The 24,357-nt window shown below is 37.4% G+C and overlaps 1 protein-coding gene across 9 annotated transcripts in view; it reads left to right on the forward strand.

Moving 5' to 3' along the window:
• Positions 1 to 24,357, forward strand: part of DNM3 (dynamin 3) — a 560,234-nt gene that overhangs the window by 229,163 nt on the left and 306,714 nt on the right. For 6 of the 9 annotated variants that reach the window (XR_007458711.1, XM_049633950.1, XM_049633954.1 and 3 more), the window contains exons 12-14: positions 2,023 to 2,093; positions 22,647 to 22,698; positions 23,517 to 23,546. Coding sequence is in view for 8 of the 9 variants with exons in the window: in XM_049633950.1 (XP_049489907.1) it covers positions 2,023 to 2,093; positions 22,647 to 22,698; positions 23,517 to 23,546 (153 nt within the window). In the remaining variant the exon portion in view is untranslated. The remainder of the gene's footprint in view (positions 1 to 2,022; positions 2,094 to 22,646; positions 22,699 to 23,516; positions 23,547 to 24,357) is intronic. The other 3 variants (XM_049633956.1, XM_049633949.1, XM_049633953.1) reach the window with 1 other exon arrangement.

Raw genomic sequence — 24,357 nt, forward strand, 5'->3', positions numbered from 1 at the left:
CTTTAAAGCAAAGTCTTATTCAAGGCTGGTAGACAGTTATCAATTTATAGCCACAAATATTTACTGGGCACCTACTACGTGTATCATGCTACGTTCTGGGGATAAGAGGTGAACAAGACAAATATAACTCCTGCTTCCATGGAGCTTACTTACAGTCTTTTTAAAAAATGTTTATTTATTTTGAGAAAGAGAGCAGGGGAGGGGCAGAGAGAGAGGCAGAGAGAGAATCCTAAGCAGGCCCCACTCCCAATGTGGAGCCTGACACAGGGCTCAGTTCCATGACTGCGAGATCATGAGCTCAGCCGATATCAAGAGTCAGACACTGAAACAGCTGAGCCACCCGGGCACCCTGAGCTTACCTACAGTCTTGCGAGGAAGCAAAACATCAAACAAAATATACACAAAGAATTAATTACATTTGTGGTATATACCACAAATAAAAAGTATAAGGTGCAATATACATATAAAATATAATACAATATATAGTCTATATGACAGTGTTAGCATTATCTAACCTGGTTTGGGGTGAGCGTATAGGGTGAGGATCTGGTAAGCCTTTCCTGAGGAAGTACCCTCTGGGGAACATTACATAGACCTGGTCAGTGAACTGTTATCCTGAGGGCTCTGATGCATTCAAATGTCATCTTCATTGAAGGGAGGCAGCATGAATATGTTCATCATGTTTATCAAAAGTTCGTTCAACAAAGTCAAGGTGCAGAGCTCTGGAGGTATGTAGGCAGGGATTCTGGATTTTTTTTTTTCTTCCTATTAACAAACATTCTAGAAAGAGAAGGGACACAGTTGGGAGAACAAAAGGAAACTTAGGAAGGGGAACTCAGTTTTGAGTATCTCTGGGATAAAACTCTCTTACAGTGTCTGGTTGGTTGCTCTACCCTCTCTTATCTCCTATTGAAGAATATTTTCTACAGAGGGACTTTCCAAACCTCTGACTTAAAGTTTCTAAGTATCTCATGATTAGAACATTTTCATGTTTCATGTTTATGGGAACAATGCATTCAGTTCATTCCTTGACAAATCTTGATTGTCCATGAAGTTCAAGGCACTGGGGATAGAGCATGGATACGGCAGATGGGGTCTGTATACTGAATAAGTAAAAACTTACTATGTCAGCTAGCGGTAGTGCTACAAAGGAAAATAAGGCGGTATAATAAGGTACAAACAGAGTGCTGGTTTATTTATTTTTAATTTTTTTAAATATTTATTTTTGAGAGAGACAGAAGAAGCATGAGCAGGGGAGCTGGAGAAATAGAGAGGGAGACACAGAATCTGGAGCAGGCTCCAGGCTCTGAGCTGCCAACACAGAGCCCGACATGGGGCTTGAACTCACCAACTGCAAAATCATCACCTGAGCCCAAGTCAGGCCGACTGAGCCACCCAGGCGCCCCGAGTGCTAGTTTAGATAGTAGGGAGGATCCCTCTAAAGAAGTGATCTTTTAGCAGAGACCTGACTGAAGTTTTGCTTTGATAACCAGGCCTGTTGATCTTGAGGAAGTTTTCTATTTATTTGTATATTGCCTTTTTGAATTGGTTGATGAGATGTTACTCCTGCTTGCCTAGAAGGAGCTTAAAGAGGTAGAAGAGAAGAGGAAAAACAAGAGATAATATTGTTATTTCATGGCTAATATATAGTGCCTACAGGAACAGGAAGCTCTGAGCAGCCCGTCATTGGTACACGTGTATCCTTCTTTTGAACATTATGCCTACATTTTAGAGGACTAGAATAATCCTACATTCTGTGTTAAATTAGCAGAGTCCATGCCTATAAACTATAAACATGTTGTCTTCATGTGGGACTCAGACTTTTCATGTAGATTTTTAATTTCTGAATTTAGAGTAAAAATTGTGAGTCTAATGAAAAAAAATTGATGCAACTTCTCATTTTAACTGAAGCATCCTTTTAAGAATTAAATAAAGATAAATAATTTGTAGGCAATTACTCAGTTTTGTGTTTGAGAATATCTACGATCAGTTTTCACTGAAGGGTTTCTCTTTAACTTATAGGTACTGCTACTGATTGACATCCAAGTCTCTTACATCAACACCAACCACGAAGATTTCATTGGATTTGCAAAGTACGTAAAACAGTTGATTGCCATATGCTTTCCTCCTGATGGTTTGTCTAGGTCACACATTGTGAGTTTCCTACTACAACCATATCTCTTTTTGAGAGCACATTCTGTGTCAGGATTAACTCTGAGTCAACCACGTAGGAGGTCTGAGCCTCATGGCCATGAGGCCATGTTTTCTCGATAAAGTAGTTGGCTGCTTCATTGTGCAGCATGTGAAGTCATATGTGTCTTAGATATTCATTGTTTTTGGATGGTGATCTGCAGTTTGTACTTGAACTCTCATAGATAAGCAGTAACAGATGCACATTTAAAATATGTTTGAGAACACTTTCTCACATAAATTTGAAACATCAAATGCAAGTCACAGGATACAAGCTATTTTATCATCTCTAATTCAGAATATAGAGGCCTATTTTTTTTTAAACTCTCCTTTGTAAACTTAGATGGAATCTTTTTAGATGAACATTCTCTTTTCTACAAACTGTGTATACTTTATATAAACTTGTTTATATATTGCTATTCTATCATACGTGTATTCTATTATATTCTAATATTCTATTGCTGTATTCACAGATACTGTCATGTAGATATGCTTTGTTATTCAGGGTTGGTTATTCATCATGTGACATTTTCAAGACCCTGAATTCACCATTTTTCCTGCCCTTTAGTGGAACAAGTTTTTCTTGGCTTTTAAGGAATTTTGATTCTAACTCTAAACTATATTTGTGGCATGTACATGGTTCCAACTGCAGGTACATAAAACGTCTATTTTATATAAAATATAAGGCAAAGGGGCCTATGTACTGTTACTTGAACCATATATTTAAGAATAAGGACAAATAAGACATACAACACAGCAGAATGTAAAACAAATTTATTTAATTACACTCTGACTTAGAAGCAACGCTATGTAGATTATGTGATGTAAACTAAACATTGGCCTGAGGAATAATTTATAGACATGTTTTAGGGAGCAAAGGCCTAATTATCCAACAGACAATTGTCTCATTCTAAACTTGGCTGTCCTTGTGATGGCTTAACCAAGGGTTTATGTATATTTTGCATCCATTGTGTGGTAGATTAGTTTTTCTCAACTATTTTCTGTCCGTGACCTGTGTGTAAAGTTGTTAGAACACAGTGATTAATATGTTCCTTTGGTCAGTTGTCTTTTTAGCCACACTACCAACTCCAGCTTCGAGATAGGTATTTTCTCCACAGGCGCTTCACACAGACCTGTTTCCCTCCCTTTTAACCCCTGTGGCTGTCACCATATGTACTGCTCAATTCCTTCTGTGAAATCACTGGTGGGAAGAAATCGAGACTCTGATACGCTTCTCTATCCCTGGGCTTGGAGGGGGAACCTGAGAATTTCTGCCCGGTTTCCAGCATAGTCTGTGAACTCCATGTGGCCTGTGCCAAGCTCTACACTAGTTGCCAGGGGCAAAATATATAAGAAAAAGAAAAATAATTTTTTTTTTGTTTTTAGGAGCTTGCCCAATAATTGAAAAGTAGAGAGAAACACATGTAAAAAGTTACGCTGACACATTCTCCACTTACTTCAGTTGCTTCTTTGAGGAATCAAAAAGAACAGCAAACCCTTGAGTCATTTGAAATAATGAGAATGCTGCCTTTAATACTGATTTTTATTGGTTACAAATGCCAGTTAGGTTCTTATGAAAATGTAGCAGATGTAGATGTAAACTTGACACCATAACTTAAAAGTGAAAAGGATGTTGCAATGCTGCCCTGTTGTGGTACCTGATTTAAGGAGGAAACGTAAAAAAAATCGTAATGAGTTTGGAAGGATTCACGTTTTTTTGAACAAGTTTTGTAATCAGTACTATGATTTAAATTTCACCCCTATAGTCTTCTGGAACCATTTCCCCCTAGATTACTCTTTTATTTATTTTTAAAGATAAATGGTCCAGTGTTTATTTTCTCCAGTAAATTTCAGTATTTTCTACCTCAGAAGCTGTTCAAATACAGTATTATATGGACTGGATTTTCAAAGGCATGTAATTTTGCAAATGTAAATACTTTCAAATTCAGCCTTTTGATGCAGTCTCTCTGTAATCCAGGTGACTGCCCCACTTTTCCAGCAGTGACATAGACTATGAACATTTATGATGGAGAAAAAAGAAGCATTGTTCAAACTGCTTTAGAAACCTAGCAACTTTGCACATTTTTCATCTAATTTAAACTGCACATCTAAACTTTCTTTTAAGGGACTGATCTGGGAATCAACAGTCTGGATATTTTTCCCAGGGTTTGTCACTGGTGAGCTTTGGGTTTTGGCAAGTCGTTTAGCCTTTCTGTATCTCAGTTTACTGCCCTATCAAATGGAGTAATAAATAATCCCTGTCTTGTGTACCTTTGAGGGTTGTTGGAAGATCAGATTATTGAAGTTATATGAAAGTGCTTTTGAAAACTGTGGTGTAGCCTGTAAAAGTGAGAGTTACACACACACACACACACACACACACACACACACACAGAGTGAGGGAGGAGAGCAAGAGAGAGAGATACACAGAGGATTTTGATTACTAGTTGTACCATTTTACTTTATTATGAAATTTATGATGCCTGGAGTATGATTGCTACTGGAATTTTTTTTAGTTGCTGATATTGTCTCCAAGTGAGACTCAGAGGTAAATGTTCTTTCCATTTGTATGCTGAGCTGGAGTATATTTCAGTGTGACATGGGATAATTATGAATATGAAGAAATGTTCATTTCAAAATCACTTAAGAGGTTGTGGTATTTTTTTGTACTTTTAAAAATTAAAAAAATATGGTTGTAGCTATAAATTTTAAAGTTGGCAGGAATGCTGTTTCCATCAAAGAAGAAAAGTCAAGCCATATTTGAAGACAATTATGTAAGTATTTTTAAGTTCCAAAGATAGAAAATTAAGGTCTGGAGTTGAGGAAAAATAAGCATTTATTTCATGAGATTTTTAGAGAGTTGCCAAAAGAGGGGGGGCACCTCTCAGATTTATAGGATGGTGATAGACATAGCATTTTACACACACACACACACACACACACACACACATATACTTTTTTTCAACTGGGATGACTGTTGTTCTAAAAATTAAAAAAAAAAAACAAATTGTTAAAACTAGATTAACAGAATATTACTTCTCAGAGTAGCATTCAGAACATCTCAAACTTCTCCCTTCTGCTATAGACCTTATTCTGCTCTGCTGAATGTGTGGAACTTTTTTTTCATCTCCCAGCTATTTGTTAAACGTGGACCGTGAAATATGTACCATGTGTAATGTGTCCAAGTAAGCACTGCTGTAGGCTTGCTTTGGAATTTCCTGATTTCTGAAAGCTTGATCTTTCAACTGTAATATAGTTTCTGAACCTAAAAGTCCTATATTTCAGGAGAAAATGTCAACTTTCCTCATGACTTAAAGATTTTAACTTATCATTCTTATCTGTTGGAAAAAAAAACCAACCCTACATTCTGTTTTTTTTTTCCAACAGATAAGAATACACAATACTAGTTCTTGTTATTTAAGAAAGCAAAAGCTAGTCCAGTTGTTCTTTTATTCACTTCTTCTCATTTTCTGTTATCCTGCTATATTTGAGTAGAAAAGCAAACGTGTTAGCAGAATGCCTTGGGAAGTGAACTTTCACGTTCTTGTGTTCTTCTTCGTTTGTTCTATGGGCACAATTTGCCTTTCTGAGTTACTGAGACTTATGAAGTTCAGTGGTTTAAGAGAAAAATGGGCTCCAGATACAGACCGTTAGAGTAGTATCTCTATGCCACCAGCAGCAGCCCAAGGTTTGTTTTTCAATCTGCTGGGTGGGTAGATCTCAACACCTGTTTTTTCATGGTTGAAATGATATAGTGTGCAGATTTCAGTTCTTGTTACATGAGTACCATGAAAATTCTGTTGGTTGTAATATTCATTTTATCTCTTTCTTGATCCTCTGGAATGTCTCTGTTGCCATTTTCCTGAAGGTGGTATATGGGAACCTTGGCATCAAATTCCAGAGCAATCTGGGTTTTTCCTTTTTTGTTCTTTTTTTCCCCTCCAATACATAACTGCATTCTATCATAATAGGGTTTCTAGTTCCTATTCTTACATGAGAATGTTCTCTCGCTTGTGGAATCAAAATTTAGGTATTGTAGCAAGATTGTTCTTTTGATTCTTATGCAAATTCAGGAATTGCTTGCTTACTGGGACTAGTACCAGGTAGAAATACAGGGTTGAACAACTCACAAGGGCATCATTAGTATCACCAATTCAAATAAGTCATGAATTCTGTTTCAAGGACCATTTTAAAAATAAGCAGACTTCAACTTTGCTCTTTCATTCTCAAATCTGTTATGTTGAACTTTATCTTCATCCTTAAAATGGATCTTAAGAAGTGAGTCATCCTTCTTTGATAAGCCCCCAGGTTCTGGAGGGTGTTCTTGCATAATATTTAGCTTGTGATGACTTCACTAAATACCCTGCAGGGGGAATTGACATCATGTAGTTTTCTTCTCCTTTTGGCTTCAATCCGATTGGGTGGAGCCAGGCCGGCATGTGATAAGCTGCACTCTTGGGACTCTCAGCAAGTGTTCATAATCTTCTTGGGATAATGTAAAAGAACATTCTGAAAGAGCTTCTTAACTCCAGAGTGATGTTGTCCAATAGAACTTTCTGAACGGGTGGAAATACTTTATAATCTGTGCTGTCCAATACAGTAGCCACTAGGCACGTGTATCTACTGCATAGCTTAAATGTGGCTCACAAAACAGAAGAAATAAAATGAAATGAAAATTAAATTTTAATTACTTAAAGTTTTGATTTATATAGCCACATTTGGCTACCAGCAACTCTATTGGATAGTATAGTCCTAGAGTATGGTGAATCCAACTGATTGCTCTGAGTCCTTCATCAGTGAGCCATACTTTACTGGTGGGTTGGTGGTGGTACAGTGGTAGCTACTGGAAGAGAAGAAGGAGATAACTTTGTTAGCTGCTGCTAAGCAAATCCGAAGTTTTAGGAGTATGCAGTCAACTCTGAATGCTCTGTCACCAGAGTGTAAAGGATGGGCCTTTCCCTTAAACTGCTTTAGTCCGTATGTTGCCATTTTACTAGTATTTTTTCTATCGTCATTACTACTAAAGTTTCATCTAATTCCAAGTCTCCTCTACAATCTAAGCATAGTGGTGCAGGGAGAGGCATACCCTAACATTTGCCATGGAATCTGTGTCTCTGAGGGACTCCATTTCCTTGATTCACTTGAACCCTGTATGGATTGACTTAGAGTCAATCTTTGACTGCGACTCCCCTTTTTTCTTTCTTCTTTTTCACTTTTCAGCCTACTGCAGTCCTGTTTCTACCACACTACTCTACTGAGACTGCTTTTGGCTGAGACAAACAGTTAATCCAATAGACAATTCTGAGTCATTTTACACCTTAACCATTTCTTGTTGAGGTCTGTCCCTTTGCTTCAGTACCCTTCCACTGGCTCCTGGTTTCCCTTTCTGTTCTAGCCACTCCTTCTCAGTTTTATTTATTTATTTATTTTTTTATTTTAAAAAAATTTTTTTTAACGTTTATTTATTTTTGAGACAGAGAGAGACAGAGCATGAACAGGGGAGGGTCAGAGAGAGGGAGGCACAGAATCTGAAACAGGCTCCAGGCTCTGAGCTGTCAGCACAGAGCCCGACGCGGGGCTTGAACTCATGGACCACGAGATCACTACCTGAGCCGAAGTCGGACGCTCAACCGACTGAGCCACCCAGGTGCCCCTCCTTCTCAGTTTTATTTTGGAGCTCTTTATCCTCTGATCATGGCTTAAAAACTGGTTTTTTTTATCACTATTTTTTAATAGATCTTCTTCTTTTCTCATTGCACCATCCCTGACCGATACCTCCCACTACATTGGTTTCATTTACCACCTTTTTCTGATGATTCTAAATCTAGAACTGTATTCCAGAGCTTTTTCCTGGACTGTGTACCATATTCTACTACATACTAGGCATCTTTACTTGTATAGCCTATGGAAACCTCAACCAAATATTCCTAAATTAAACTCATCATGTGATCTTAGAATTTACTCCTCCTCCATTGTTCTTTCTCTCTGTGGGTGGTACGTCCCAGTTGTTCAAACCAGAAACCTGAGCATCATCCTCTACTCCTTCTTCTCATCTTTGTTTCCCACCATCTTTACCATTTGATTCTGCCTCTGTAATAGCTTTTGAATTTGTCTATTTCTTCCTGTCATCATCACTAATGTACTAAAGTTAGCCTTCTCTTGCCTGGGTTACTACAACAGTCTCCCTGCCTCTCGTCTTGTTCATTATCATTCTTTCTGGGTCGCCCTGTTATTTTCAGAATAAAGTCTAAATTCATTGGTGTGGTTTCCAAGGTCCTGTGGAATCTATCTTCTGATTACCTTTTGAGCTTGTTCTATCGTCACTATTTCTCTCTATCCTATTCCCTAGCTCTGTGCTCTAGCCAGACTGACCACTGTGTACTGTACTCTTGCTGCAGCACATGTCTGTGGCACACTTTGTCAAATTATTTAAATACCCTGTGGCAGAAAACCATTAATAATCTAGTTAAAAATAACCTTGGTATCAAACTATGATTTCGTAAATATTTCCTAAGAAACCACTATAAACACTGGGCTAGGTAATGTCAGTGGTGAGAGAGGTAAAGATACTAAGATCAATGCAACACACCATCAGCCATCAAGGAGCATAAGTTGTTGGAGGCGAGTTAGAGACCTGCCTATAATGAAGTCCTGTTTATGTAATTCAGGCACAGACCAAGAACTTTCGGAGTTCCTGGGAAAGAAAGATAACTGGAACCTTCTAAGAAGGCATAATCCAGAAATGGTACCTGATTGACTTTGAAGGTTGGGCAGGACTCCAACAGTCAGAGGGAGGGGGTTGAAGCTGGCTGTTTCCTGTCTTCCTTGCTTAAGAGTCAATACTACCCATTTCAGGGAGGTAATTTTTACTAAATAACTGCTTTGATCATGCCATTTGCTGGCTCTGAAACTTTGAATATTTTTGCTGCCTCTAAGGTAGTGGCCAAGTTCTTCATAATTGGCCTCAACATACAGTTATTGTACTAGATGGCTTTTAAGGTCATTTTACAAACCTGAGTCTATGATTATATAATTTCACCATAATAGTTTTACTTTCCACAACTTCCCTACATGCCTCATTTTTCTACCTCCTGGCTTTGCTAATACTACTCCATTCTCTTGGAATGCATTTGGTTGTCTTCCTTTATTACAGCTTAACCTCTTTTCAAGTTTTCTGTGAAAATCTTAAGTCACATTAGACCAAAATAATCTTTCTTTTCTTTGAACATTTGGAGCAATTACTATGCATAGGACTTATTTGGAAAATGGTCACACGCCCCCTTGGCACTCTCTTTTATTATTTGAATCTTTTATTGTATGTGTATGTGTATAGAAATGAATATGCAGAATAAATTTTGAGCTAAAAGGTAATATGGGTTTTTTTCTTTCAGTGAATTTCATTGTACTCTTATTTTTACAAAAATTTAAACCTCTTATTATACCATTTTAAAATCATTAGGTCTTAGAAAATTAAACTGAATAAACCTAATGTGTATGTTTGGCAAAACCTTCCACAATGACTTGTGTGTAATAGAAATTTATATAATTAACAACAAACACACACACAGAGTAAGAAGATATAAGGTAATTAATATCCTACATTTGGAACAGAAGCTCTTTTTTTTTAGCTTTCTGTTATATCTTCATATATTTATTCTTTTTTTAAAATTAAATTCTAGTTAACACAGTGCAATATTGGTTTTAGGAGTAAAATTTGGTGATTCATCACTTACATACAGCACCCATTGCTCATCACAAGTGCCCTCTTAGTACCCATCACCCATCTAGCCCATCTCCTACTTGCCTCCCTCCATCAACCCTCAGTTTGTTCTGTATCATTAAGGATCTCTTGTGGTTTGTTTCCCTCTCTTCTCTCCCCCACCCTTTACCTATGTTCACCTGTTTTGTTTCTTAAACTCCACGTGTAAGAAATCATATGGTATTTGTCTTTCTCTGGTTGACTTATTTCATTTAGCATTGTATATTCTAGCTCCATCCACATCATTGCAAATGGAAAGATTTCATTCTTTTTGATGTCTCAGTAATATTCCCATATCATATATTATACACACACACACACACACACACACACACGCATGCACACACGCATCTTCTTCATCCATTCATCAGTTGATGGACATTTGGGTTCTCTCCATAGTTTGGCTATTGTTGATAGTGCTGCTATAAACATTGGGGTGCATGTACCCCTTTGAATCTGTATTTTTGTATCCTTTGGATAAACACATAGTAGTGCAGTTGATGGATCATAAGGTAGTTCCATTTTTAGTTTCTTGAGGAACCTCCATACTGTTCTCCAGAGTGGCTGCACCAGTTTGCATTCTTACCAACCGTGCAAGGAGGGTTCCCATTTCTCCACATTCTTGTCAACAACTGTTGTTTCTTGTGCTGTTAATTTTAGCCATTTTGACAGGTGTGAGGTGGTATCTCATTGTGGTTTTGATTTATTTTGTCCAACCATCTGGATGTCTTCTTTGGGAAAATGTCTATTCATGTCTTTTGCCCATTTCTTAACTGGGTTATTTGGTTTTTGGACATTGAGTATGGTAAATTCTTTACAGATCTTGGATGTTAACTCTTTATCAGATACATCATTTGCAAATTATCTTCTCCCATCCCTAGGCTGCCTTTCAGTTTTATTGATTGTTTCCTTTGTAGTGCAGAAGCTTTTTATCTTGATGCAGTACCAATACTTCATGTATTTATTCTTATAGAGCTTATTCTATGTTATTTGTGTTTTGTGTATGTATCTCACTACCTACGCTAGGAAAATTGGAGGCTTTTTCATGTTTATATCTTCTACAGAGTGCCTTGAAGATAACTTGGTGCCCTAAAACTTTTGACTTACGTCAAATTAAAGAATTATATATAGGTATGTTTTCAGTATTGCAGATATAACCAATTAAGGTACCTATCACCAAGAATATCTCCAAAGGCTTAAATTAACTTACAAGTCCTTACATGGTTTCTCATGAGTACATTTTAATTTTTATTTATTTATATTTTTAATTTAATTTATGTTTTTAGTTTATTTTTTAAAATTCAAGTATAATTAGCATACAGTATTATATTGGTTTCAGGTGTACAATTCCGTACATTTCTCAGGGCTTATCAAGATAAGTGTACTCTTAATCCCCTTTATCTGTTTCACTCATCCCCCACCAACCTCCTCTCTGGCAACCACCAGTTGGTTCTCTTTATTTAAGAATGTTTTTTATTGTTTGTCTCTTTTATCTTTGTGTGTTCATTTGTTTTGTTTCTTAAATTCCATATGTGAGTGAAATCATATGGTATTTGTCTTTCTCTGCCTGACTTACTTCAGTTAGCATAATACCTTCTAGGTCCATCCATGTTGTTGCAAATGGCAAGATTTCATTCTTTTTAATGACTGAGTAATGATCCACTGTGTGTGTGTGTGTGTGTGTGTGTGTGTGTGTGTGTGTGTAAAACATCTTTATTCATTTATCTATCAATGGAAATTTGGGTTGTTACCATATCTTGACTTGTGTAAATAATACTGCAATAAACATAAAAGTGCATATATCTTTTCGAATTGTGTTTTTGTTTCTGTTGGGCAAATACCATTTAGTGGAATTACTGGATCATATGGTAATTCTATTTTAAATTTTTTGAGGAATCTCCATAATGTTTTCCTCAGTGGCTATACCAGGCTGCTTTCCCACCAACACTGCATGAGGCTTCCTGTTTCTCTACATCTTCACTAGTACTTATTATTTCTTCTGTTTTTGCTTGGAGCCATTCTGACAGGTATAAACTGATATTTCATTGTGGTTTTGATTTGCATTTCCTTGATGATTAGTGATGTTGAGCATCTTTTCATGTGTCTGTTGGCTATCTGTATATCTTCCTTGGAAAAATGTCTAATCAGTTCCTCTGCCCATTTTTAAATTGGATTATTTGGTTTTGGGGTGTTAAGTTGTAGAAGTGCTTTATGTATGTTGTATATGTACCTTAATAAGATATATCATTTGCAACTATCTCTTCCCATTCAGTAGGTTTTCTTTTCATTTTGTTGATGGTTTACTTTCTGTGCAGAAGCTTTTTATTTTGGTGTAGTCCCAGCAGTTTAATTTTACCTTTGTGTCCCTTGCCAAGGGACACATATCTAGAAAATGTTTCTATAGCTGATGTCAAAGAAGTTACTGCCTATGTTATTTTCCTGGGAATTTTATGGTTTCAGGTCTCACATTTAGGTCTTTAAATCATTTTGAGTTTATTTTTGTGTATGTTATGAGAAAGTGGTCCAGTTTCATTCTTTCACATGTAGTTGTCCAGTTTTCCCAACACCATTTGTTGAAGAGACTATCTTTTTCCCTTTGTATTTTCTTGCCTCGTTTGTTGTAAACTAATTTAACATAAAAGCATGGGTTTATTTCTGGGCTTTCTTTTCTGTTCCATTGATCTATGTGTCTCTTTTTGCGCATATACCATACTGTTTTGATTATTACAGCTTTGTAGTGTAGATATCTTAAAGCCTAGGATTGTGATACTTCCTGCTTTGTTTTTCTTTGTCAAGATTACTTTGGCCACTCAGGGTCTCTTGTGGTTTCATACAAATGTTAATATTATTTGTTCTAGTTCTGTGAAAAGTGCTATTTGTATTGATAGATCTGGATTGCATGAAATCTGTAGATTGCTTTGGGTAGTATGGATATTTTAACAAAATTCCAATCCATGAGCATGGAATATCTTTCCAGTTGTTTGTGTTATCTTTAATTTCTTTCATCAGCGTTTTATAATAATCAGAGTATGGGTCTTTCACCTCCTTGGTTAAGTTTATTCTTTGGTATTTTATTCTTTTTGGTGAAATTATAAATGGGCTTGTTTTCTAAATTTCTCTATTTGCTATTTCATTATTAGTTGATAGAAATGCAACAGATTTCCATATATTAATTTTGTATCCTGTGTCTACTGAATTCATCTTTAGTTCTAGTAGTTTTTTGTGGATTCTTTAAGGCTTTTTCTGTATAGTATCATGTCATCTGCAAATAGTGACAGTTTTACTTCTTCCTTACAATCTGGATACTTTTTACTTCTTTTTGTTGGATTTTTTGTTTGGGTAGAACTTTCAGTACTATGTTTTTCTTTTTTTTTTTTTTAAGTTTATTTATTTATTTTGAAAGAGAGAGAGAGAGAGCAGGGGAGGGGCAGAGAGAGAAGAGAGAGAATCCCAAGCAGGCTTCGTGCTGTCAGTGCAGAGCCCTTTGTGGGGCTATAATTCATGAACTATGAGATCATGACCTAAGCTGAAGTCCAGAGTCAGCTGCTTACCAACTGAACCACTCAGGCATCCTCCAGTACTATGTTGAACAAAAGTGGTGAGAGTGGACATCCTGGTCTTGCTCCTGCTCTTAGAGGAAAAGCTCTTGGTTTTTCACCATTGATTATGATATTAGCGGTGTGTTTTTCACATAAGGCCTTTATTATGTTGAGGTGTGTTCCCTCTAAACCTACTCTGTTGATAGTTTTTATCATGAATGGATGTTGTAGTTTCTCAAATGCTTTTTCTGCATGTATTGAAATGATTATATTGTTTGTCTCTCGTCAGTGTGATGTATCACATTGATTTATTTGCAAGTATGAACCACTGGAATAAATCCCACTTGATCATGGTGAATTTAATGTATTGTTGAATTTGGTTTGCTAATATTTTGTTGAGGATTTTTGCATCTATGTTCATCAGAGATATTGGCTTATAGTTTTCTCTTTTTGTAGTGCCCTTTTCTGGTTTTAGTATGAGGGTAATGCTGGCCTCAGAGTGAATTTGGAAGCTTTCTTTCCTCTTCTATTATTTGGAATAGTTTGAGAAGAATAGGTATTAACTCTACTTTAAATGTTTGGTAGAATTCACCTGTGAGGCCATCTGGTCTTGACTTTTTTTGTTCGTTTTGAGGTTTTTGATTCAATTTCACTGCTGGTAATGGGTATGTTCAAATTTTCTATTTCTTCCTGATTCACTTTTGGAAGGTTATATGTTTCTAGGAATTTATCCACGTCTTGTAGGTTGTCCAGTGTGTTGGCATATAATTTTGCATAATATTCTTTTATAATCCTTTGTATTTCTGTGGTATTGATTGTTATTTCTCCTTCATTTCTGATTTTATTTATTTATTTGAATCCTCTTCTTTTTTTGATGAGTCTGGGTAAAGTTTTATCAGTTTTGTCAGTGTTTTGTCAGTGTTTTCCAAGAACAAGTTCTGGTTTCATTAATCTATTCTATTGGTTTTTTTTTATCTCTATTTCATTTGTTTTTGCTCTAATTTTTATTATTTTCTTCCTTGTACTAGCTTTGAGCTTTGTTTTTCTAGCTCCTGTAAGTGTAAGATTAGGTTGCTTATTTGAAATTTTCCTTGCTTCTTGAGGTAGGCCTGCACTGCTATAATCATCCCTTTTTGAGCCACTTTTGCTGCATCCCAAAAATTTCGGAACGTTGTGTTTTCATTTTCATTTCTCTCCATGTATTTTTGTTTTAATTTCCTTTTTGATTTCTTGGTTGATGCATTCATCATTATGTAGCCTCCATGTATTTAGGTGCTTTCCACATTTTTTCTTGTGATTGATTTCTATTTTCACACCATTGTGGTCAGAAAAGAACCATGATATGATTTCAGTCTTTTTGAATTTGTGGACCCTTGTTTTGTGGCCTAACATGTGATCTTCTCTGGAGAATATTTCATTTGCACTTGAAAAGAATATGTATTCCACTGTTTTTAGATGGAGTAATCTAAATATATCTTTTAGATCCATTTGGTTTAATGCGTCATTCAAAGACACTGTTGCCTTGTTAATATTCTGCCTAGGTGATCTGTTGATGTAAGTGGGTTGTTACAGCTCACTACTATTGTTGTATGATTGTCAGTTTTTTTCCTTTATGTATGTTAATGGTTGCTTTATGTATTTAGTTGTTCCTACGTTTAGTGCACAAATATTTACAATTGTTACATCCTCTTGCTGGATTGTTGCCCTTATCATTATGTAGTGTCCTTCTTTGTCTTTTTTATAGTCTTTGTTTTAAAGTCTGTTTTGTCTGAGAAAAATATTGCTGCCCCAGCTTTCTTTTTGTTTCCATTTGCATGGTAAATGCTTTTTCCACCCCTTTACTTTCAATCTGCATGAATCGTTAGGTCTGAAGCCAGTTTCTTGTAGTTAGCTCATAGATGGGTCTTACTTTTTTTTTTCTTAACATTTATTTATTTTTGAGAGACAGAGACAGGCAGAGCATGAGCAGGGAAGGGGAAAGAGAGAGAGATACAGAATCTGAAGCAAGCTCCAGGCTCTGAGCCGTTCGTTGGCACAGAGCCCGACACAGGGCTCGAACTCACGAACTGTGAGACCATGACCTGAGCTGAAGTCGGAAGCTGAACCGACTGAGCCACCCAGGCACCCTGATGGGTCTTGCTTTTTTATCTGTCACCCTGTGTCTTTTGATTAGAGTCCATTTACATTCAAAGTAATTATTGACAGGTATGTACCTATTGCCACTTAGTTACTTGTTTTATGATTGTTTTTGTAGTTCTTCTCTGTTCCTTACTTCTCTTGCTCTCTTCCCTTGTGATTCTATGGCTTTCTTTAATGATATGCTTGGATTGCTTTCTCTTTTTCTCATATCTGTTCCAGGATTTTAGTTTGTGGTTACTCTTCAGCACACATAGAACATTTTACACATATAGTAGTCTATTTTAAGTTGATGGTCACTTAATTTTGAACATATTCTAGAAGCACTAAATTTTTACTCTCCCCTCCCATGTTTTATGTATATGATGCCATATTTTACTTTCTTTTATTTTGTGAATCTCTTGAACTGATTTTTATAGATATAATTTATTTTACTGCTTTTGTGCTTTAACCCCCATACTAGTTTTATAAGTGATTAATTTTTATTATGTTTCTATTTTACTGTGAAATTTTTTCCTTTCACAATTTTCTTTCTCCTGAGTATGGGCTTTTCTTTCTACTCAAATAATTCTCTTTAATGTTTCTTGTAAGGTTGCTTTAGTTGTGATGAACTCCTTTAACTTTTGTTGTCTGGGAAATTCTTTATCTCTCCTTCTATTCTGTATGATAGCCTTGCTGAGTGTTTTTGGTTACGGGTTTTTTCCTTTCAGCTCTTTGAATAAATCATGCCACTCCCTTGTGGCCTGCAGAGTTTCTGCTGAAAAACCAGCTGATAGTCTTCTGGGTTTCCCTGTATGTAACTGATTTCTCTTGTTGCTTTTAAAATTCTCTCTTTATCGCTACTTTTTGTCATTTAATTATTATGTGCCTTGGTGTGTACCTTCTTGGGTTGATTTTGTTGGGGGCTCTCCATGCGTTCTGGAATCAGGTATCTGATGCCTTCTACAGATTAGGGAAGTTTTCAGCTATTATTTCTTCAAATAAATTTTCTGCCCCCTTTTCTCTCTCTTGTCCTCCTGGAATCCCTATAATGCAAATGTTATTATGCTTGATGATGTTGCTGAGCTCCCTTAACTTATTCTCAGTTTTATTATTCTTTTTTCTTTTTACTGTTCAGTTTGCTTTCCAGTACTCTGTCTTCCAGCTTTATGATCCATTCTTCTGCCTTCTCAAAGCTACTATTGATGCCTCTAGTGTATTTTTAATTTTATTTATTGAATTCTTCATCTCTGATTGGTTCTATTTGTTTTCTATCTTCTATCTTTTTCTTGAAGGTCTCACTGAGAGCCTCCATTCTTTTCTCAAGTCCAGTAAGTATCTTTATGACCATTACTTTGATTTTTTTTTTAATCAGGCATATTGCTTGCCTTTGTTTCATGTAGCTCTTTTGCTGTGATTTCGTCTGTTCTTTCATTGTGACATATTCCTCTGTCTCCTCATTTTGTTTCACTATCTATGTTTGTTTCCATGTATTGGGAAAGGCAGTTATGTTTCCTGGATCTTGAAAGTAGTGACATTATGAGGAAGAGGTCCTATGGTGCTCTGTGGCACGATACCCTCTGTTCACCGGAACCAGGAGCTTCAGGGGTGTCTCCTGTGTGGGTTCCATACACCCTACTGTTGTGGTTAAACCTTGTTTGCCTTCAGTCCAGTCAGCTGCAGTGGCTCACTTGACCTGTTGTGGGCAAGATTTGGTCCCTGTGCTGTTAGGAGGCCAGTTGGAGGTCCCCGTGGACTTGTAGCTGGGTGACGTCAGCAGTCAGGCCAGAGGACTGTTTGTTAGGGCTGCAAAGTAACCTCAAACTGCAGGGCTCTCTCCTCGAGCTGCCTCTTTGGAGGTTTCTGTGGTGGGCGGGGCTGGCAGTGAGACTAAGACCCTCTGCTGGGGCTGCAGATGCACTGATCAGCAGGGCACTCTGTCCAGCCTGCCAGGGGTAAGGCCAGCTGCTGGGGCTGCAGTGGGATTGGTGTGTGTAGTTTCTTCCCCTCTCACCAGGGCAGGCGTCACCTTGGAGTGTTGCCAGCCCCTTTTGCGGCCGCTTGCAGGATGAGACGCAGGAGGAGCCACTTTGGAGGGACTCTGGCAGAATGAGGCAGGTTGGATGGGCTGAATCCACAGGAGAATGCAGGGGTGGAGTGCACGGTGTCAACAAGATAGGTGGAGGGTGCTCAAGCTGGTTTTCACAGGTGTCTGGCTACCTAGGCTTGGGCCAGGGGTTGGCAGGGCAGTGGGAAGAAATGGCACTTGCCAGCTCTTTTGTTCTTGGAGAAGTCTCCTAAAGCTCTCTGTCACTCCAGCATGCATTCTGAGATTACTAAATAACTCTCCTGCCCATAAACCCCATGCACTTTTCAAACTGCTGCTTCTGTGCTATATCTTGGTGGGATCGTTTGTTGTCCTGTCTCATTAGGGCAGAGACGCAGTTTCTTATTGCTTTCCACATCTCCCAGAACTAAGCCTGCCGACTTTTAAAGTACTGGAGTTAAGCCCCACTGGTTATAAAAAAACTCATGAAGTTAAGCCCCACTAGTTTTCAAAGCCAAATGTTACGGGCACTTGTATTTCTAGCGCAGGTCCCCTGTGCCTGGGGTGCCTGGGATGGAGTCTGTTTCTCTACCTTCTCCGTGCTTGTAGTGTCTCTCCCATCTGTGATTAGTCTCACTGGGAGTTTGGTTCCCCACCATGTCTTTGCCCCTCCTACCTTTTTTTGATGTGGCCTCCTCTCTACAATTAACTGTGGAAAGTCTGTTCTGCCATTCTTCAGGTCATTTTCTGCTTTGGTTGTGCTGATGTGGCTGTTACTAGGTGTGTTAGTTGGACCAGGTGAGGTTAGGATCCTCCTCCTCTGCCATTTTCCCAGAAGTCTTCCCATTTTTAAATAAATATTTTGAAATGCTTTCAGTTCAATCATCATTGCATATATAAGAGTTAAGATAAAGAATGTTTTCTAACTAGACAGTTTGGTTTTTATTATGTTGTTTATGGGGTAACTTCAAGTACCTAAATGCATCATTAATAAGTATTTTTATGGGGCCAGTTGCTGTGAAAAGATTATTCTTTAGGTCAAAAGTACAGTTAATTTAGTGTTTGTTTTAACACTAATATTTGAGATTGGCTTATAAGATAAATCTCTTTTTCTTTTTGCATATTCTTGGAATATGGTAGATCCTAACTAGGATTGCAGAGTAGATAAAGTTTCTGTCAGTGCAAAGTCTCTTCACCTAATGTCGGTCATAAGCTTCTGAAAATAACTTTGCGTCTCAAGGAATCTTGGATGTAAAAGGAACCTAAGAGGTGCACGTGGGTGGCTTCAGTCTGGTGAGTGTCAGGCTCTTGATTTTGACTCAGGTCATGATCCCAGGGTTGTGGGATTAAGCCCCACGTTAGGCTCTGGGCTAAGTGTGGAGCCTGCTCAAGATATTCTCTCTCTCTCTGTCTGTCTCCCCCTCTGACTCTCTCCCCTGCTCATGTACACGTACTCTCCCTCTCTCATTAAAAGAAATAATAATAAATAAAAGGAACCTAAGAAACAGCTACTCCAGTCCCCCCACCCTTTGTTTCTATCTATACACACAAATACACACACACACACACACACACACACACACACTATAAGAGCCATATTTTTTTTATTAAGGTAGCACAGGGAGTCATCAGCAATCTCTGGCTTTTGCTTTATGTTCTGTTTTGTTCTCTTATGTGATTTAAGGGGACCTACACATAATTCAAAGGTCCCCGATAGTTTGCCTACTTTAAACACCCATGGATCTATCATAGTTTGAAATGATCATAATAGTAAGTGATTTATTTTAAAACATTTCCCCTTAAGAAAACCCTAAAAGAGAATTATGGTGGTTGGAATGGATGACCATTGCCAGGAAGATGGCATGGTCATACTACAATAGTAGCTGTCCCAGTTCTTCCCAGAAGAGGAGAAACCTGCAGTCCCTAGAGAAAGAAAGCATGGCCAAAATCTGAAGCCCCAGAGGAATAATACGTTCAGACACACTCCATGCTTCAGGGCCTGGTGAGAAGCCAGGAGTCAGTGTGGAAGCATCGGACCCCTGGCCACAGCCTAACACAAACTTTGTCTCCTTTAAAATTTCACCATAAAAACCTGAATAATTTAAATTTGGATTATGTAGAGAAATGGTTGGAGAGAGATGAATTTCATAGTGATTAAGGGAAGCAAGCATTTAACTAAAAACTAGTAAAATAACAATAATGAGGAAAGAAGAAGCTGAAACCCTGAAATTAGCAAATTGAAAAACAACTAAAAATACACACATAATATCTTAAGGAATCATATGCTGTGTGACCTTTTATCACTGGTGCCTTCCCCAGCCTCATTTGAATGCAGTATATATTTCTTCACGAGTTTGAGTAAGGAGAAGCAGCTTAAGAAGAACTGGAGATTATAAAAGATTGCTATTTTGAACAACTTTTCTAAATGTGTGATTTGTGCTGTGCTCCTGAATCATAATATCCCATCACTTTAATTTTTTGTTTGGGGTGCCTGGGTGGCTCAGCTGGTTAAGGTCTGACTCTTGATTTTGGTTCTGGTCATGATCTCACAGTTTGTCGGTTCGAGCCCTGCATTGCACTGTCAGTGCAGAATCTGCTTGGGATTCTCTCTCTCTCTCTCTCTCTCTCTCTCTCTCTCTCTCTCTCTCCCCTTATCCCCTCCCCCACCTTCACTTTCTCTATCAAAATAAAAATAAATAAACTTAAAACAATGTTGGGGCACCTGGGTGGCTCAGTCGGTTGAGTGTCTGACTTGGGCTCAGGTCATGATCTCGCAGTTCATGAATTCGAGCCCTGAATCGGGCTCTGTGCTGACAGCTCGGAGCCTGCTTCAGATTTTGTGTCCCCCTCTCTCTCCACCCCACCCCTGCTTGTACTCTGTCTCTGTCTTTCAAAAATGAATAAACATAAATTTTTTTAAATAAATTGTTGATTAATGACTTTAATCTACTTTTTCTCTGTTTTAGACTATTTCATCAATCTCCAAAACAGCTTCTATAAACTATTAAACAACCAGTGAGAGGATTCAGTTATTACTAGTCTTCTCAGAATTACCACCAATGACTTGTGTTTTCTTGTATCAATAGGTGTTTACTCATGGATTAGCTGAAAAGAAAGCCTTCAATTCTTTTGACAGAAACAGTAACATCACATATAAATATCTGGGCTCTGGGGTTAAATTGTCGGGGTCATATCAGGCTCTTAACGCCTCTTTGCTCATGTTATAATGATATCAGTCTCATTGGACTTTTCATTCAGCAGATATTTGTTGAAGCCAAAGTAGTTTCTAGGCACTGGGGATATGGAACAGGCAAAACCCTCTGCTTACAAGGAGCTTACATTCTAATGGAAGAACACAGAAAATAGACACACAAATCAGTAAACTATATAGTATGTTTGAAGGTGAAAAGTGCCATAAAGAAAAATAGAACAGTATAAAGAGGATGAGAGTCCTGGAGGAGGGAGGCATGCAATTTTGAATAGGGTGATCATAGTAGGTCTCACTGAAAAGATAAATTTGAACAAAGACTTGAAGGAGGTGCCATCAAGAGCCATGCAGATGTATGGGGGAAGCATATCAAGGCTTCAGGTGGGAGTATGCTTGGTGGGCTCGAAAAAAAGAACGGAGTCGGTGTGGCTGGACCTCTCCAGTGAACAAGGTGGGGAGAGGTGATGATTCAAAGAGGCAGAGGGTGGGGGTCAGTTGAGTAGGGCCTGTACCATTGTAAGGACTTTTACCCTGAGTAGAATGGTATTGCATAGTAGTATAGAATGTTTCAAGCGGAAGAGTGGCAAGGATCCCCTTTTTAAAAGGATCACTCACTCTGGCCTCTGTGTTGAGAATCAGTGTTAGGGGGACAAGTGTGGAAACAGAGACCCGAGTAAGTGATCACAACCACACAAGTAAGAGATGACAGTGGCTTGGACCAATGTGCTAGCAATGAAGGTGGTAAAAAGATGTTGAATTTTATTTTATTTCTTTTTAAAAGACTTTTGTTTTTAAGTAATCTCTACATCCAACATGCGGTTTCAACCTATAACTCCAAGATCAAGAGTCTCATGCTCCACCACCTGAGCCAGCCAGGCACCCCAAGCTGTTGAATTTTAATACATTGTTGAATTTTAAATACATATTAAAAAGTAGAGTCAATAGCATATGCTTGTGATTGGATATGGAGTGAGAGAGAGAAGAATCAAGGATTTTGGCTTAAGCACTTGGAAATATGGAATTGCCACTAATTGAGGAGGGGAAAACTGTGGTGGAGCAGGTTTTAGGGAAGAGATCATAAGTTCAGTCTTGGCACATTAAGTTTGAGATGTGCATTAGACATCAAGTGGAAAGCATGAGTTGTCAAAAACATTTATGTGTCTGGAGCTGGGGAGAAAGGTCCAAGCTAGAGATCACTGTAGGAGTTGTCGGAATGTAGAATTCAAAGCATTGAGTTTGGGTAATTTCACAGAGAGTTTGGGATCTGGAATCAGACTAATTGGTACTTATTAGCTGAGTGACTTTGGGAAAGCCACTTTGCTTCTCTGTGACTCATTTTCTCCATCTGTAAAATGAGAAAAATAATAGTAACTATCTCATGGGTTAAAATTAAAATTTAAATCAAAATCACTAATACCTACAAAGCACTTAGAACATGACATTTATTTGATATGTATATTCAATAAGTATTAACTGTTAATTTTCAGTACAACTATTCTGTATACATACTAGGACATCACAAATACTTGCACAAACTCCTGTCACTGATGTAGCAATACAGCTTTTTATCCTGTGGTGTTATGTTTTTGTTTTGGGCTTGTTAATTGGTACTAATTCCCCTTAGTTGGTTTTGCTTCCAGAATTAAACTGCTTCCAGAATTTCCTTCCCGGAGTTTTGGTGTTTGCTCTGCTTCAGTTGTTGATATATTTTGAAAGCCTGTATATATTTTAATATCTGTTACTTGTTCCCAAAGTTTCTTCAGTGCTCTTCTCCTTTGCTTTTCTTAGTGCTCAGCAGAGGAGCAGTCAGGTTCACAAGAAAAACACAATTGGAAATCAGGTAGGAATTTTTAAAATAATCAGTGCATGCACTCTCCCCAAAGTTTGAACTCAGTCGCTTGATTGACTGCTTTTTAATGCAAATTAATCATGTGCAAATCTTGCTGAAAATGCAGCTTTTTGTTTTGTTTTTGCTTTTAAGGTTTTTGGAGTGTGTTGCATTTTTTTTTTTTTTTTTTGCTACTTTATGCACTTAACTTTATTGATTTATTTTAAATAACTTTTCTGCTACTTGCTCTGCTTTTCAAAATTGACTCCTTGTGTCTTACTTTGCTTGCTTATGTTACCCCTAAATTTGATTTAACATCGAATCTGTGAGTCAGTTCAAGGTTAAAATATGGTGAGTAGTTGCATGAGCTTCTGATGCTGCTGACTAGTTCACACATTTGCACAGCTTGGTAACAGTGAAGGGACAGCTCATAAAAGAAGGCAGTTGTTGGATTTATCGCTGCCATACCAAATTTTTGTTGGTTAATGAAGATGTTAATTCCTAAGAAGATCTGATCTTTTGAGTTTTTGTGTTTTGGGCTGACCAGCTGTCTCTGACTAATAGCGCTCTGCAGAGATTGCATTAACTCTGACAGTTTGCTGTTTCTTTTATGTTTTATGTGATAATGAATATTTGCATTGTTATTTCTTTTCAAGTCAAAACAATGATGATTTTATAGGTTTTTTTTAATTCAGAGGTACAATTATTGAACAAATTGAAACCTCTGCTCTAGAAGTTTTTCCATTGTTTTGAAAGGAGAAGAGGTAATAACAGACTTTATTTTAAAAACTTTTTTCTGAACTAAAGCATATAATTCTTTGCTATTTCAGGGAACCAATCTTCCGCCTTCAAGGCAAATTGTACGAGCTAAGTTCTGTAAGCTTTACTGTTGCTTTTTCATTTAGCTTCCCAAGGGCAGAGTTTGTCTTTAACTGATTAACTCAACTAGCGCTTGCTACTAATTTTTTTTTAACTTAGGTTGTCTTGTCCGTAACACTCTATCATTGATATAAAAATCCTCTTAAGAGGGTTCATCCCTTCACTGCTAATAACTTGCTGTGATTGAAAGGTATGAACTAGTATACTCTAAAATGCTGTAATAATAAACCCTTAACATTGTGGGTGCTTTGATTATTTCTCTAATTTTAATGGGACTTAAAATAATTAAAATCATTAATGATCTTCATCTCTGTCCCTTTATGCTCTGTTGTTACAAGGTGTAAGCCTTTCTCTACCACTTGTATGATAATGTTTCCAATAAATGTAGTTGGTACTTGTAAAAGGTGGGTATTAAACCCCTGGTTTTCGATGTATTTGTTATAAGTCAACTTAATTATAATTATTTGTATTTATTTAAAAAAATAAAACAAAACCAAAATTACATCAATTCCTATCTTACATGGCTTTAAAGTTGAATCTTTTAAAACCAGATATTGTATCTTCATTTTATGGAAGTGTAAAGATACTGTCAAATTTCTGGCATAGACATTTAAAAAAGACCAAAAAAATTACACTCTTATTTCTACCATGGATGAAGCAGCTTTAAAGTCTTTCTTCCAATTGTGCTCAAGTTGAGACTGAGATTGGAGCGTGGGCCAATTATTTGCCTCATGATGTTTTGGAAGAAACAAACTTTGGAACTAGACATTCCAGGGTTTAAATTCTGCTCTG

Source organism: Panthera uncia, chromosome F1 (genome assembly GCF_023721935.1).
Source record: "Panthera uncia isolate 11264 chromosome F1, Puncia_PCG_1.0, whole genome shotgun sequence".
Lineage (NCBI taxonomy): Eukaryota > Metazoa > Chordata > Mammalia > Carnivora > Felidae > Panthera > Panthera uncia.